The following is a 15,788-nucleotide window of genomic DNA, read 5'->3' as shown; positions in this document are numbered from 1 at the left end:
GTCGCGCTGTAATTCGATGCAAATGGGCTTAGGTTTACCATCTATCTAAGAAGATCATTCACTGTCCAAGTAGAAGAGTTTTAAAAGTAGCTGGAGAAGATGTGGGATAAGCCAGGTATAAAAGACTTAAGTTATCTGTTCCGAAGAGATACTCACAAGGGCTGAATACCTACTCAATCGCAATCACGAATTGGTTTGGGTGGCTCAAAATGGTGAGCAAAGCCTGGATTGTAAGTATTGTTAAAACGAATATGAACTCCCCGTACCGAGCACTGTATGTTTTGATTGTAGTAATTAACCTCCACGTTTCTAATATATATACGTACTCAATCTGATCGTAGTTCTAATCTAAATGAATCCTATCAGGGCAACCCCAAAAGCTTTAATACTTGAAGCCACCTTGTTGTACGTTGTTTTATTTAATTTATTAACGTTACTTCCATCAGTTGTTGAAATGTGTATGAAACCATCAGCTACACGTTAGTTCCTAATCTTAAAAACATCTCCTATTACTTCGCAACAAATGCTGGTGGGTCTCTCAGTTCCCTTAGAGTCGAACGCTCGAAATTTAATGGTGGTCTTGTAGCGTCCTTCACGAAGTGGGACGGTAACTGAGGCGGACAAACTGAGGAAATAGGTATCCAGAATGAGCTTCGTCTGAAATGAAATGGTTTGAGATCAGCTGTATATGGCGATATAGCGAATCCTACCCCTGGAGCATTTATACATTGATCCTTCACATCGTTCATAACATGTCCTGTCCATGGCTCATAGAGTACATTACTTTTATCATACATGGTTTTACAGAAATCCTGGGAAAGTATAGAGAAAGCAGTCGACGTCCACGTGCCCCGATCAAAGTAGAAAAGCTTAATGAACAGCTGCGGAATAATTGGGCTGTTCTTGATTTTATGGACGGATTCGCACTTAGGACTTAATCACCTGTACGCGATCCCCGCGTTGGATGTCCCACACCAAAGTCTGATTCCCGCTTACAGTCAGTCCATCCGCCTCCAAGGAAGTGGAGAACTCTGAAAAATCAAAGAGTCCATGGATGTCGAGGGTGCCTGGCTCAGGATTGGGACAGCTGCTAAATATTTCTTCATCGGCCACAGAGAGTTCGTAAAAGGCGCCATTTGCCTTGTAGAATAGGGAGACCAGCGCAAGAATAATTATTTTCGCATCCATTATAAATCCGTGCACAACTAAAACTTTTTAAAAAGGTCGCTGGTGTTATGTCCAATATATATTTTTTAAAAGCACGCCATTGGAATTTTAATAATAATAATTACCCTCCAGCTGACACAGTTATCGTGTGTACACTTATAATCTCACATGGTGCTTAGTTTTAATTGTCTACTTAAAATCGTATTATTAATTATTTCAACAATCTAATTTTTTATGGTTACCAAGTTATAATTCTAATGAATAATGAATTAGGATCTAAGAATACCAAATGCTTTATTTTAGTTAAATCTATTTCCTAAATTGATTCTGCTACTATCCTGAAGAAATTGCAAGAGCAAAAACTGTCAGACCGAATAAAATGCATTTTGCATTGCCCTAGGGTTTGTTCCACATACTCCACTTCCTTTTTTTCCTATTACTTTGAGCGACACTCAAAAGGCTGTATATCAAAGTCAGCAGACAAACAGGGAGTTTAAACGATTTGCCTTTTAGGCTTCAGTTAGGGGTGGGATTGCATTTCATTCCACTGCTGCACCTAAAAAGGGGTAAGTCTTCGTTTTTGTTTTATGGGTTAGACACTTGGTTTTAGTTGGGGAATTTAATACGTTTTTTAATCCCAATCTGCTGAAGTGTACTACAGATGCACAACGAATAACTTATTTTTAAATCCTGTTTCACCCAAACTGCTAACACTGTGCTTTCAAGATCTTGTGGACTCCAAATTTATGGCACTCTCGAACCTGCCAAGACATCGTCGATTACCATTTGATATATGGGCATCGTTGGCATTATGAGGCATATTGAACGGAATGCCAAATGGAGCAAATTTCGAAATCGATTTGGTTATTCGAAGTGAAGTTCACACATTGAATTTCGTCTCCAGTTATGACCAGTTTTGGGAGTAGTAAAGCGTTTTGATTTCAATCTCAACATATGATGACACATAAAACGGTTTCTTTAAACTAAGGGAAACCAAGACCCTTTCAATGTCGACTGAGCCGGCGGTGTGCCTGCTCCCGATTACATAATATCCATATTCCACGTACCCGCAAAAGGGTAACACACAGTGCCACGATTGCTGACAATGTCGCAACAACGGGAATGACAGCATAATAATAATAAAAGGGTATAAAACACCCGACTTTGTAATGGTGGGAGGGGGATTCGCGAAAAGCGGCAGTGGCAGCAACAAATACAAATAGACCAACAGCGATAAATATCGAAAGGCATAAATAAACCTGTGTGCTCGGCTGCGTGGGTGAGTGAAAATACAGGAGCATGTGGCGCCTAATCAGGTCAGGTGAAAAAAACGTTTAATACCATTTTCAAATATAGTATAAATTTGTTTAACTCCAGAGCTAGAATTTTAGTTCAAACACACCACTCAAGTGACAAGCCTAAAAAGTTAAGTATCCGGCATAAGGGACCATAGTGAGTAGCTTATTGGATGGAATTGTTGTATTCAGGGGCCCCGTTGGCCGTTGGCGCCCAAGTAACGCTCCTGGTCGAAACGAAAGAGTTACGCGTTGCAACAACAATGAAGGACCGCTCGTTGGCGGCAAAAGTGAAGATGCCTGGCGTCGGTTTGTCGACGCTTGGCGCGTTTTGTAAATATTTACACATGTAGCAGTTACCTGTGATTGTGATTGTGTGTGCCCTGTGCATGTGTGTACTCACGGGGATGTGTGTCTATAAATACACACACGCCCGCGAATCTTCGCCAAAGTCCTTACAATATGTGTGAGTGCTTAAATATTTGCCGCTTGCCTTTCTAAAAGAAAACATTGCCTGCTTTTGGGGGCTGTCATTTATTACTGTCTGCCGATATTTTAATTAAGTTTATAATGCCAGCTGCTGTGGCAAGTGGGCGTGGTGCCACCCATTAAGCCAGCATCATACCACAACACTCGCAACATCCACCACCCCCCCCCCCCTCCCAACAGTGCAGAAAATCAAAGGCAACGAAAAGCAATAACACACGTGGCACGTGACTTGTTTACCATATAGAATTGTTTGTCTGCACGGTTTAAATGTCGCAGTGCACATGCAAAAGGATATATGTACACACACATGAGCCTACGGCAATAGCACTGGTATTTGTCTACTTAATATAATGGTTTTCTAAAATTGGCTCTTTTTTGCCAGTGTCTAACCATGTTTCTGAAGTACAGAAGCATTTATACGTTAGGTAAACTAATTAAAATATAACTATTAAATACGATACCCCATCGAAAGTAGAGATATATAAATCTTGAGATAAAAAGTATTAAATGCTTATAACATAATAGAATCCTGAGAAAAAATACTTATATTCTGACCTCAGGTGTATAAATAGACTGATATGCGAGCACACCGAACAGCAGAAAGTGTATTCGCAAAAAATGGTAACTGATACGGGAATATGGTTAGCATTGCGATGGAGCTGCTATTGGTACGTGAGGGGGCGTGGGTCAATCAGCAGGAACCACAGCAACAATAATGACGCCAAATCCCGGCACAATGGGTCTGGGAGCGACTTTAAGCGGTACTGGTGCCTGGAAAAACAAGAAGGAAGCTCTTACAAAAATAGCTACAAAAGCTTTCGAATGGAGGAAGTCTACAGCGGACATAACGAACAATTGCAATTTTGTTTCATATTGTTTATTAATTGATTTTGTGTGTAGCAGTCGAGGTTGTAAGCCTAAACTCTGTCTGAGCTTCCGGTTCAATGACAATAACTTTTGAATGTCCTGCGGCTGGCACGTCATCCTGTGGGTATGCTACAAATTTTTGATTCGCCCCCCCCCATCTTTATTTTTCATATTCAACGGACTCAAAAGTGCGGCTGATATAGAAAGCTGGTGTTTCTATATATAAATATAAGTTTTGCCTCCTCTGGAGATTCTTTCTGTCTTTCGTTTTTGTTGTTTGCTTGCTTGCATAAATCAATTTATCAATTTCAAAGTTGCCGCGCTACTTGGCTTGTTGCTGGCGTTGTCGCACTGGCGAGTTTGTAAACGCTTGTCAGAGTGTTTTGCTTTTTGCCACGCTCGGAAAAATGCAAATGCGAATTCAAGTGCAGTTTGCCGCGAAACGCATAAAATACCATTCGTGGAACCGGAAGGCAGGCGAAGGAAATGAAACGAGACAGTCAGACAGGCAGACAGACAGACGGCTCTCAACTGGCAATGCAACGCGACTGGAGAAGCCAAACCAACTTCATTTGTCATTTTGTCACATTAACGCAATGGAAATGCAATATGCTAATGTCAAATTTTATGAATGAGCATGAAAATATTTGCGAAGGCGGCTTGATTTCATATTAAAGCGTTTACCAAGGAATGGGCCCGCATTAATGACTCGGAAACTAGATGGGATCAGAAATTTATATTGAGAAAATAGTTATTGTGACTCTTGAACTACATTAAGCTCAGTAAGTTGGAGCAATGGAAATTCAACATACGCATCATTTAACTCATAAATTACCTTCAAGAAATATTGTCACGCTGATAGCTGTCAAAAATAGAGTTCATCCAATATTCAAATCGCAATCTCAAATTTATGAAACTCAAGTTCGAGTACCTTCTTACAAACCAGAGCGTAGAAGGCTCATTCATTATTCACCCTTTCCCTTGATTTTCTATGCGGCTTCCCAACGCACTCCCTTCATCTTCCAGCCCGCTTCCGTTTCCGCCCGCTGGCACACCCACACAATTAACGATTCATATGGCACGCATTTAAGTTTTGCATTCCAAGTGAGCCGCAAATCTTTTGCCACGCTTCCTTGAGCTCTCAAAATGCCAAAAACTCAAAGTCAACTTGAAAGTATAAAGTGTGTGTGTGTGTGTATGTGATGTGGAACAAAAATCAGATTATCATTAACCCACACGAAAAGAAAGAGATGGAAACTGCCAGATTTTACTTGTCCTAGCAACCGAAAAGTTTTGAAGGACGACATTTCTATTCATTAGTCGCATCTATAATCACACACACACGCATGCACAGATTTTGAGAGCCCGAGCTCTATTTGAGCATTGATTTGGTGTCGTTGTCTCCAACGCCGCCATTTTGTTGCCAAAAAGACGTACGCTTTATTAGCCTGATGAAAAGTTAACTAAACTTTGGTTTTTCTGGGCCACATTTGGCAGCGTCGTAGTCCCACATTCCAATTCCCAGATCCCAGGGCTCGGAGCCCTGAGCCCCGAGTTCCAATCTCCATCTCACTATACTTTGTTGGGTTTGAATTTGATTTGTGAGAGGGCGAGAGCAAGAGGACATCTCTGTTCTCCTCTAAAATATCAATAAATTCAATTAAAACTATTTTAAAGGGGGCTAAAAGCCATTGGCCTGGTTCAGACCCACATCTACACCTCATCAGCCAGCAGCTAAATAAGAACCTTCCATTTGCCAAATTAACTCACCATCGCGCACTGAAAGAAATCTTGTGGGTAATAATTAAAGGGTTCCGCTCCTATCTATACTTTTATTTGTAGTTATCTAAATTCGAGTATTCAATGCGATTACTAATCAAAAGAATTTGACTATTTTTGTTTATAAATTGTATTAGTTTGAGTGTATCTCATAAAAACAGACGCACACATCGGCCAGCAGTTCTTTATCTAATGCCACAGGTATCCTTTTCAAATATCCTGCTACTTTACATTAAAGAGCAGAGTTAACATTCTGTAGTCTCAAAACACCCCTGCTAACGGGGAAGTTTTCGAAATAGGAGGGGTACATGCAGGGGTGGCTTTTCTGTTACTGAAATGTTACGCATCTGTTCTCCCCAACAGCGAGTTCTGGTTGGCATGAAATGTTAATAGCATCTGTTGTTAGATGTTTACAGACTTTTGATTGCCATTCTACTGTTAAGAGTCCTTAGGTTCTGTTGCCAATAAATGCAGTGTTTATTTCATTGATGGAATGTTTCAAGGCCGTTTAACAATGAAGGGTGGAATGGACTTTGTTTGAAAATACTGTAGGGGTCAACAAACTGAAAATTTATACACAAATTTAAAAATATTGGATAACTATAGTACTTTTAATGCTACATAAACTCCAAACTTACGTATGGGTTTTCAAAAGAAACAATATAATTTTTAATGGCACTTTATTGGATTGGATTTCCAACTCCTGGTCCAGTTCTGCCTGGCTACTTCCAGGCGGAAGCCTGGGATTGCTTGAGCAACGGGATTTGCGGCATTGCTGCACTCACTTAAAATTATTAAATGCCATAATTCCTTGGCGGAACTTTTGAATGTTTGGCGGTAATTACAGACACGCGCTGTGCCCTTGCCATAAAAATAAATAAACGCCGTCAGGAGTGGCGCACATTTCATTTCGCATCCAGATACAAATGACAGTCATTAGTCGGAAATTACTTTTCGTTCGCAGTCGCTGCTTGGCTGGCAACATTAAAGTGATTGCCGCTATGGCAGAGGGAATTTGAAGTATTTTCTATATGAAAGCAAATCAAATCACTTGCAATGGGCTTAATTTGCCGCACAATGCACGAATTGCAGAAAAAATCAGAAAAGGGGAACAAAACGACGGGGGCCAAGTGCACAAGAGTACAGAAATGTATAAAAGAAAAAACGCTGGGAAATCAAGATGGGAGCTCGGGCGAAAACGAAAGCAAACTTGCCAAAAGAGAGAAATTGCTTTGGCATAACTAGGGGAAGTGCATAAAAATGACAGAGATTGTACACTTGTACACTTGTATTTGCAATTGAGCGCACAAAAGTTTTCATAAATTGCATCAATTTGAAGTTGAACAGAGGAGGAGGAGGATTCCTCCGTCTACGCAGGCATGCCAAAGGTAAGGACTTGTCGATGTTGATTCCTTTTCCTCGAAGGACTTTCACAGACACAGACACACATCCTGTTGCGCCCCCCCACCCCTTCACAAAGCGACATATTATTTTTTTATGATTTGATTTCCCTTTTTATACCACGCAAATGAACTCTAAAACGCCGTTGATTGTGTATTGAGTTACTGAGACTGGCGGCGCATTAATAGAATGTGGAATCATGTTTACAACTTGATTGAACTCATCAGAGCTGGGACCTTCATCATCGGACCAGCCGCCACTGCACTTCCACTTCGGTCGGTCGCATCTCCATTTCCGCCATTTCCCAAGGGCTCTCCAGGACTTATCCTGCCGACTCCTGGCCGTCCTTTGCACGTGTGCCCGGAGTTTAACTTTAATTGATTGCATTAGTATTCAATTACGTTCTGCTCGCCATCTCCCGCCATCGCTGTATCATTCTTTTATGCGCCATTAATAATCAGATTAATGCGGCATTACTGCTAGTTTGGCTCGGATGATTGTTCCGAGGCCCTTGGCCGCTAAGTCATCATTTTTACATATAATTTCCAATTATCATAATAAGCTTTGGGGCAAAAGGCGAAACTGGCCGAGTCTAAATGGAACTAATGGAGATGCAGCAATAAGTTCAATAGCTAAAAAAGCATTTGTTCAATTGCTTCTATGGGCCACAGGTGCTGAAAATTTATTTGGCCATCTATCATAAGAAATATTTATTAACATCTTAAGCTACTATATTTTATATAGTTTTCTATGTTTTATAATATTATTTTTGACTGCAAACACTTATATTTGGCCAATTGAATTCATGTATATTAAATTCTATGATTTAATCAGACAAAATCCACCGCCTTAGGTGACACCTACCAAAGTTGATCACGCCCAATTAGTTTTTCACTAAGCAGAATTATATTTCATCGCCCACACTAAGTGATTCAAATTAGACACCTGGCCACGTCAAAGGCTGACCTCGCCTAAAGGCCATGAAATCAATTTTCGTCATTATGCCCCTTGGCCTTGGGTATTGTGTTAATTTGATTGATAGTCCTGGGGTTAAACCTCTTCGGATTCCGTGTCTAGAGGTATGGATATCCATTTTTGCAAATATCGCGGCGGTTTTATGGCATTTCATATGCCCACCAGTTCGGAAATTATCACTTGCCTAATAAATTAAAACGTTTTATTTACGATTTGTGTCTGCTCCGCAGCTTAAATATAAATAATGCTCATTATGAGCAGCTCGAGTAAATGTGTATGCCCCCGACACATGTGGCATACAAAAGACAGTGACAGTGGAAGTGGAAGTGGATGTGGCGGAGCAACATGGATGAGGCACGTATCCGCCCACCGGAAAAACCTGGAAACCTGGCGGTGCGTTCGGCTCAGCGGTAAAGTGGCGCTGTGGCTCCGAGAAAAATGTAGTCCTAAATCTATGAAAAGTCAACTGGCGACGTGGTTGGAGCCGGTGGCACGTGGTTCCCCCTCGGCACGTGGTCTTGCCGGCGACATCCAAAAACATTCTCGAAATGTACTCCGGCCTAGCACTTAGACCGTAAGTGGAGTCGGAAAAATATGGACGGCCATTTACACATACGACAAGTCGGAAAAGTGCACTTGGAATTTTTTTTTAAGTTTATTTTTCAGTTTCAGTTTTCTTCATTTTAATTCTAACTTCTGTAAAAATAGTAAAAGGATTGCCATAATACTAATAAAAACATATACTAAATCTATTATTGGACTGTTTACTAAATTAATTCTAATTAGAACTGTTAGAACTGTATTTATTAATTCTTATATATTTACTAATACATGTTTACAGTGTACATTCATTTACCTAGGCTAGAGGGGAAATTGGGGATAATCCCATTCCACTGCATCCGGCTTGCCATCCAATTAATAACGCATTAAACCGGAATACTGCGGCCAACCTGTCAATTCCGCGCTTCGACTGAGATCAAGTGTCCTGTCCGTGCAAATTGCATATCCTTTTCACCGGTAGGACTCTCTCCCTACCTCCCCTTCTCGATCTCCCCCTTCCCGTCCCTTCCACTCTGCTGGCAATCGTAGTCCGCTTAGATGGCCTCCGCTAATTAGGCGATTTGCTTGACTTGCACTCAATTAGTGGGTCCGACCTGCAATTAGCCGGTGGGGTTTTAAATTGGCTCTCAGACCCGCGGAATCGGGTTCAATTCATTTGCTCATTTGTCATTGCGTGGGCCAGGTGTAAATGCTTTAAAATTCTGTTCAAATCTCATAAAAGTTTAACAACGCCGTCGCGAAAGGTAAACAGACTTGAGCAAGATTGCCGGCAATTACATTATTATTTGCATTTGGGGAGTTTTCTCAGGGAAAACTCGGAGGCTCCTAAGTGGTTATGGTCGGAAAGAAATAAAAGGTGGACAGCCAGTGGGCACCGCTTCCTTATTGCGAAAAATCTTTGAGCGGGTCATTGCCAGCATTCCTCTGGAGTGTGTTTTTGTGTTGTATTGGCCAGTGTTCGACGGGGACCGAGTCCTTCTCACTGGGTATTCATCACTTTTCGACCGTAGTTTCCGTTTCCGCATTTGCCGGCCTGAGGTAAGTGTGAATGTGTTTGCTGGGTGGCGGACCCTCGGGCGGCGGCCGGGCTTAAACTTTTCATAAACCTTAAGTGGAAAACTTTTATTTTATACCCAGCGCAGGGTCTCCGAACACTTTTGTTGACGCTGCCGCGGCTGCTGTTTATGCCACCTATTTTGATTCAGTCAGTGCGGCCCGGTCGGAAATTGAACAATATGTAGGCTGGACCGATGCTGGGGCCAAAGTCACGTAAGGCAAAAGTTTCTCGAAATCATTTTAACGCCTTTTGAATTTTTTTCAGAAAAGTTTCACCCTCGTTCAGCTCACTTCCGCTTTTGCGCTAGCGACAATCGCCTGAAAGTAGGCAATAAAAATTGTCAAACAATAAATATTTGCGGTTTTTTTTTTTTTTTTTTTTTTTTTTTTTTGTGTTTTATGATGATGTTTTTATTATTTGATCAACGCACTGTTACCCATGCGGCAACTTAATTTGATCTGCTTAAATTATTTTATTTTACAATGTGTCTTGGTTACTTAAGACTAACAGATTTTTAATCCTAAAAATGATAGGGAGAATTATAATAGTTGATATAACATAGTAATTATTATTTATTTGATTATTCTAATGAATTTTAAAACTAAGACTTTCTAGGTCAAAACCAGGTTAGGGAGGTCATGAGGGTGGTGTCGCTTGAGTCTTCTTTTGACTCTAGTCCGAGGGTCAGCATTGACCACAGCTGCAGTTCCTAGCTTCCTTGCTAGGCTGTTGGGGTGTACATTAAGCCTTTCCATATATTTTTGGGCGATGTTCTGGAGCTTGTCTCCTAATTTGGGCACCTTGAGGTCGCGTTCGATGTCTCTTGTTCTCATATACCAAGGAGCCCCCGAAATTCTTCTTAAGGTCTTCGCCTGTAAGATCCGGATCTTATTAAGGTGACTCTTCGCAGCAATGCCGTATACCTGCAGACCGTAGAACAGGCAGGGGGCCAATATGGACTTGTAAATATTGACCTTGCAGCCAAGCGACAGTTTGTTGCGTGGTGCAATGAGCCAAGACATCCGAGCAACCTTGGTCCTGAACGCTTGCTGAGTATTTGTGATGTGCCTGCTGAAGGTGAGCTTCCTATCGAGGGTAATACCAAGGTATTTATAAGCCTGATGGTGTCTGATCAGTCTCCCATTCAGACTGACACCCGGACAGCTACCTGTTCGGTTGGCGAACGTCACATTGGCACACTTCTCAGCGTTGATGCGCACATTCCAGTTCTCAGCCCATTGCTGGAATGCATCCAGGTATTCCTGTAGACCAGAAGTGGCAGCCAGGATACTTTTACTTTTCGTGAGCACAGCAGTATCGTCAGCGTAGGTGGCTATGAGCACATCTTCTTCGTCTACCTCTGTGACTGGTGTGTGAGTAGGCATGTCCGAAGCAAAAACTGAGTATAGGGTTGGGCCAAGAACGCTTCCTTGAGGAACTCCAGCTGCAATTGGCTTGATTGATGATTTGTACCCATCAACAGAGACGTGGAATGTGCGTTCTTCCAGGAAACTTTTAACAACCAAATATAGCTGCGGCGGGAACAGCCTCTTCGCTTTGTACAGGAGCCCAGGGTGCCAGACTCTGTCAAATGCCTGTTGAATATCAAGAAAGGCACCTACTGCATACTCCTTGTTTTCCATAGCTTCCAGAGCAAAGTTCACTACTCTATGTAGTTGCTCAGGAGTACCGTGCTGCAACCGGAAGCCAAACTGAAATTTGGGAATCGCTTTGGTAACATCCTTGCATGTGAGCAGCCTGTTTAGGATCAGCCTCTCCATAATTTTACCCAGAGATGGGAGTAAGCTGATGGGCCTGTACGAGTCAACGTCTGTCGGTGTTTTTCCAGTCTTATGGATCATAATTATGCTCGCCGATTTCCAAGCTTTCGGAAAGTAGCCAACATCAAGAACGCTGTTGAATATTAAGACAAGGAACTGCAATGCTTGATCTGGGAGAAGTCTAATGGTTCTATTATCAAGAAGATCTTCTCCAGGAGCTTTCTTAAGTGGCAGCTTGGCTATTAAATTCTTCACTTCTTCCAGTGTGACAGCACTCGGAGGCAGGCTCATTTGAAAGGGCGATTCCAAGTATTCTTCAACCTGACGACAGAGACTTTCCGGTGCATAGTTATAGGGTGTAAAACGTTGCTCAAGGTTGTTAGCGAACACTTCAGTTTTTTCCAAGCTAGTGCGACACCAGCCACCAGACGGATTTTTGATTGCTGATTTTGGGGTGGGCTGAGCTTTGAACCGTTTCGTGATACGCCACAGTGAGTAATTTGTGCTCGCGTCAGCACCCAAGTTATCCAAGAAGGTATCTATTTGGGCCTGCTTTCTTCGAGCAAGGGCCTTATGCAGGCAGTTGGCCAGTCTACTGTGGATCTGTTGCATGCGGGGATCACCTGTTCTAGCATATTCTTTTCGAACTCTTCGTTTTAGCCTGAGCAGTGCCAATATACTGGGAGGAAGTTGAAGTGGTCTGGAGGCCTCTACTTCATGCCGATTTCTCGGTGCAGCAAGCTGAGCAGCCTCACTTAGTTTGCTCATGAAAAGGCTTGTGGCATTATCAATGTCCACCGCCTCCAGAATTTGCATGTTTACCTCACTCAGCTGTTCAAGATGGGTTTTGAATATGTTTATGTCAGCATTATGGGCAAGTAGACGTACGCGTTGTGGTTTCTTTAGCGGCGTAGCGTGCAATACAGCCAGAATAGGAAGATGGTCCGACGAGAGTTCCTGGAGAGTTTGTACATCTAGCCTGCCCATGCCGTACCCACAGGTTATAAAAAAATCAAGGGCTGATGGTGTTAACAAAGGGTTGTAAGAGTAGAAAGTGGGTTCGCCCGTAGCCAGAACTTGGTATTGCCCATGTGCAATGACTTCTTGCAACATTTTACCTCTAGGACAGGATCTTGGGTTCCCCCACCATGCATGTTTGGCATTGTAATCACCACCAGCAATAAATTTGTTGCCTAACGCAGCAAACATGGATTTGAAGTCATCTACTATCCATCTTTCTGCTGGAGGTAGATAAACAGCAGCTACAGTGACGGTCCCAACCGATGTTTGCAGGTGCACTCTCGCTATCTGCCTGTCATTAGTAGAGATAGGTGTCAGAGGGCTGTGACAAAGTCTAGATTTTATGATGACTGCAGAGCCACCTCTACTGTTACCACTGGGGTGGTGGGCGTGATACATAAGATACCCTGGGAGATAGATGCGCTGACCAACTCGCATGTGTGTTTCCGTGGTAAGCATTACGTCTATATCGTGATCGCTGAGGAATATCCGAAGCTCCTCAGAGCCCCTTGTTAATCCGCGAGCGTTCCACAATCCGATTTTTAAGGTTGGTTGAGTCATTTAGGAATACGTGTAATTAGAACCTGAACCAGTTCTCTGAAAGCTTTATTAGCCTCTACAGTTTCGTGTATAAGCTTAAATAGTTCGTCCATTCTCGTATTGATGGCCCGAATGGAGTTGTCTAACGTCATAAATTTATTGTTAAGGCTATTGTCCGACGTTGGTATAACTTCAGCCTGCACAGTAGCACGAGCCCTAGATTGAGTCGTGTTGCGTCGAGCAATATCAGCATAAGAGATGTTGGTTCTTAATGCCTCAGCTGGTATGTAACCGCTTGAAGAACGTTGTGGAGGTTTGAGTGTGGCAATATTATTAGTCATCGGTAGCCTGGACCTTGGTTTTAGCTTCTTGGCTTTCTCTGCTCTGACAGGGCAGCTTTTGTCTGTCGAGACATGATCACCACCACAATTTATACACAGACATACGTCACTTATGCACAAAGCGGACCCGGTCATATGGGGACCACTACATTTACCACAAATAGGATCCTGGGCGCAATAGTTCTTAGAGTGTCCAAAAATTTGGCATCTTTGACATTGTAGCAGTTCTTTTCTACGTGTAGCGCGCTCAACAGTGACTCTGTATCTGCCAAGTCGAGTTATCTTAAGAGACTCTTTAACATTCGGGCCTTGTTTAAGATTAATATAAAACAAATTTTGTCTAGTTTTGAAGTTTTTTGTAGCTTCATTATCATCTTCGTTTACCTGAATGTTCTTCCAGTCAGACTTTCTGGGGCAATAGATATTAAGGACCTCATAGCCGTGATCACTAAATGCTTGTTCTATCTGCGAACTAGGAACATTAGCATGGATTCCTTTAAGCACTACTCTGTAGGGTTTTTCTTCTTTAAGTTGGTGATGCCAGAATTGACAATTTAACTTATTTAGTTCTTTTACAGCGGTGCGGAAAGCATCAGGGTTGGCTGTATAGATTCTGGATACACCAAATCTAGAGGTGCGGATGTAGTAGTTTGAGGAGCCAATACTCAGATTAAGAGCCCGTTCCAAGGTGACCGGATCACTTACACTTGGTACGCATATGGCTGGGGGTTTGCTATATTTAGCGGATTGTCCACCACCATCTCGGGCAGCAGAGTCTTCAATGTCAGAATCAGCATCCGACACGTCTTGCTCCATATTCTCCGCTTCAGCAGACAAAAGCGCGAAGCGATTGTTATTTAATGCTGCTGCAGTGGAGGTAGAGGCCTCCTCATTGAGTGGCATAGTGGCCTGCCTTTTAGTTTTACGGCTTGGAGAAGGGGTGAGGATAGGTAATGGGGGCTGAGACACGCCTTTTCGTTTCCTGTTGACAGTACGATCATGTGCTTGAAAGGGGCATTTCGCTTTAGATGGCTTATTGGGCAGTGATGACAGAGGTGTCGGCAGTCCATTGTCATAAGGCGTAGTTGGGCAAATGCTAGTGGTCACGGTTGTGCAATCAGTGTATGTAGGAGTACAGATCATGTTGGCCTGTACGTTAGAAATAGTGCAGGTAACACTTGCATTGGTGTTGCTGCTGATTGTCACCATTAAGCTGGAGACCGTAGATTGAGTTGGCATACCTTCCAGGTTAGGGGAAACAACTGCACAGCTGGCGCGGAGTTGGGAGCGTAATTCTCCTGGCTCAACACCTGCTACTTTCCTCATTTTCTCAAATTTATCGCACCCATTGCTAGGTCGCGATTGAGCAAATGAATTCTCCATTATATCAATTGTCTTTATACTTATGCCGTATAATGCAATTGATATTTACTAAACACGATAAGATTTACCGGTTTACTTGTAAGGTAAATTGTAACAACCTCCCGCTTGCGCAGCGCGCAGGGCGAGGGGCAAAAACAACACAGCTTAGAAATTGCTAGTTGCTGATAAGTTTCGCGAACCGAAGCCGTCACCGTTATGCAGTGACTAAAAATAGATTTTGTTTGTGAGATAAGCACACGATCTGCGCAAATGTTTGTGATGGATCACAATTACGTTTTTGTTTTATCCGCGACTTCTGTGAACACGTCCACTCGATTGCTCATCTCCCATATTTGCGGTAGGTCAGCGGGTCACTGAAAAGCGGGGGCGAAGTGGCTAAAGTGGATCAATTGGCTTGGGGGTGTCGCTTTAGCCCCGCGAATTCCCACGGGGCGGCAATTTTTAGTCAAATGGAATATATATTTGTTTTATTGTTTTTATCATCAAACTAGTGTTGAAGTTTTTTCATGCCATTTGTTGTTTTCAATTGCAATATTATCCCGTGTCGCACCAATACCATCACCCACTATGGCATCCTTTATTTTATACAAATACACGCTGTTCGTTTTTTCTTTAATATTAATTTCTATGTACATAAATTTAGTTGTTCGCGATGATGTTGGCGGCAACATTTTCGACAGGCTTCGTTGCATTTAAATGTCAAATGGTGGGCGTGGCTGGTGGGAAAGTTATGGAAACTTTTCTCTAGACCGCATAGATACTCTGGATGCACTATAGATTTAGCTGATTTGGTCAATTTTTGATTGGATTATATCTTGGGCTGTACATATATCATTCCTGTCTTCACCTCAATTGAAGAGCTATTTTAATTCGCTGTCATTTTATATGGCAAAGATTTTCCTTGGCAGCGTTTCATACCTACCTCCCATTAAGTTTTTTATAATTACCTTAATCCTTGTAAAGGGCACTTCCAGACTCGCACTGCCTAAGCCTTTTATAGCTTTCATTATTCCCGCTGGGTTTTTAAATGCTTAATTTATTTATGTATGTTGCCTTTTAAATTTATTTTGTTGCCGCCGCTGATAGTGCTGCTGTAGGTGGGTGGCGGTGGGTGTCACGACGGTTCGTCCTT

General features: G+C 42.4%; 1 protein-coding gene across 1 annotated transcript, besides 1 other annotated feature; it reads right to left on the bottom strand.

Moving 5' to 3' along the window:
• Positions 1–412: 412 nt before the first annotated feature.
• Positions 413–1,212, bottom strand: CheB98a (Chemosensory protein A 98a). Its single transcript, NM_144012.3, has 3 exons — positions 943–1,212; positions 711–881; positions 413–657 (listed from the first exon to the last, which is right to left on the bottom strand). Exons 1-3 carry the CDS (start codon positions 1,186–1,188, stop codon positions 481–483), a joined length of 594 nt encoding a protein of 197 aa, NP_652269.3. The 5' UTR covers positions 1,189–1,212; the 3' UTR covers positions 413–480.
• Positions 1,213–9,973: 8,761 nt separating this feature from the next.
• Positions 9,974–14,988: a mobile genetic element.
• Positions 14,989–15,788: the final 800 nt, after the last annotated feature.

This window comes from Drosophila melanogaster, chromosome 3R, assembly GCF_000001215.4.
Source record: "Drosophila melanogaster chromosome 3R".
NCBI lineage: Eukaryota > Metazoa > Arthropoda > Insecta > Diptera > Drosophilidae > Drosophila > Drosophila melanogaster.
The sequence above is the reverse complement of the archived record's forward strand: the minus strand, read 5'-3'. Positions and strand labels throughout refer to the sequence as shown.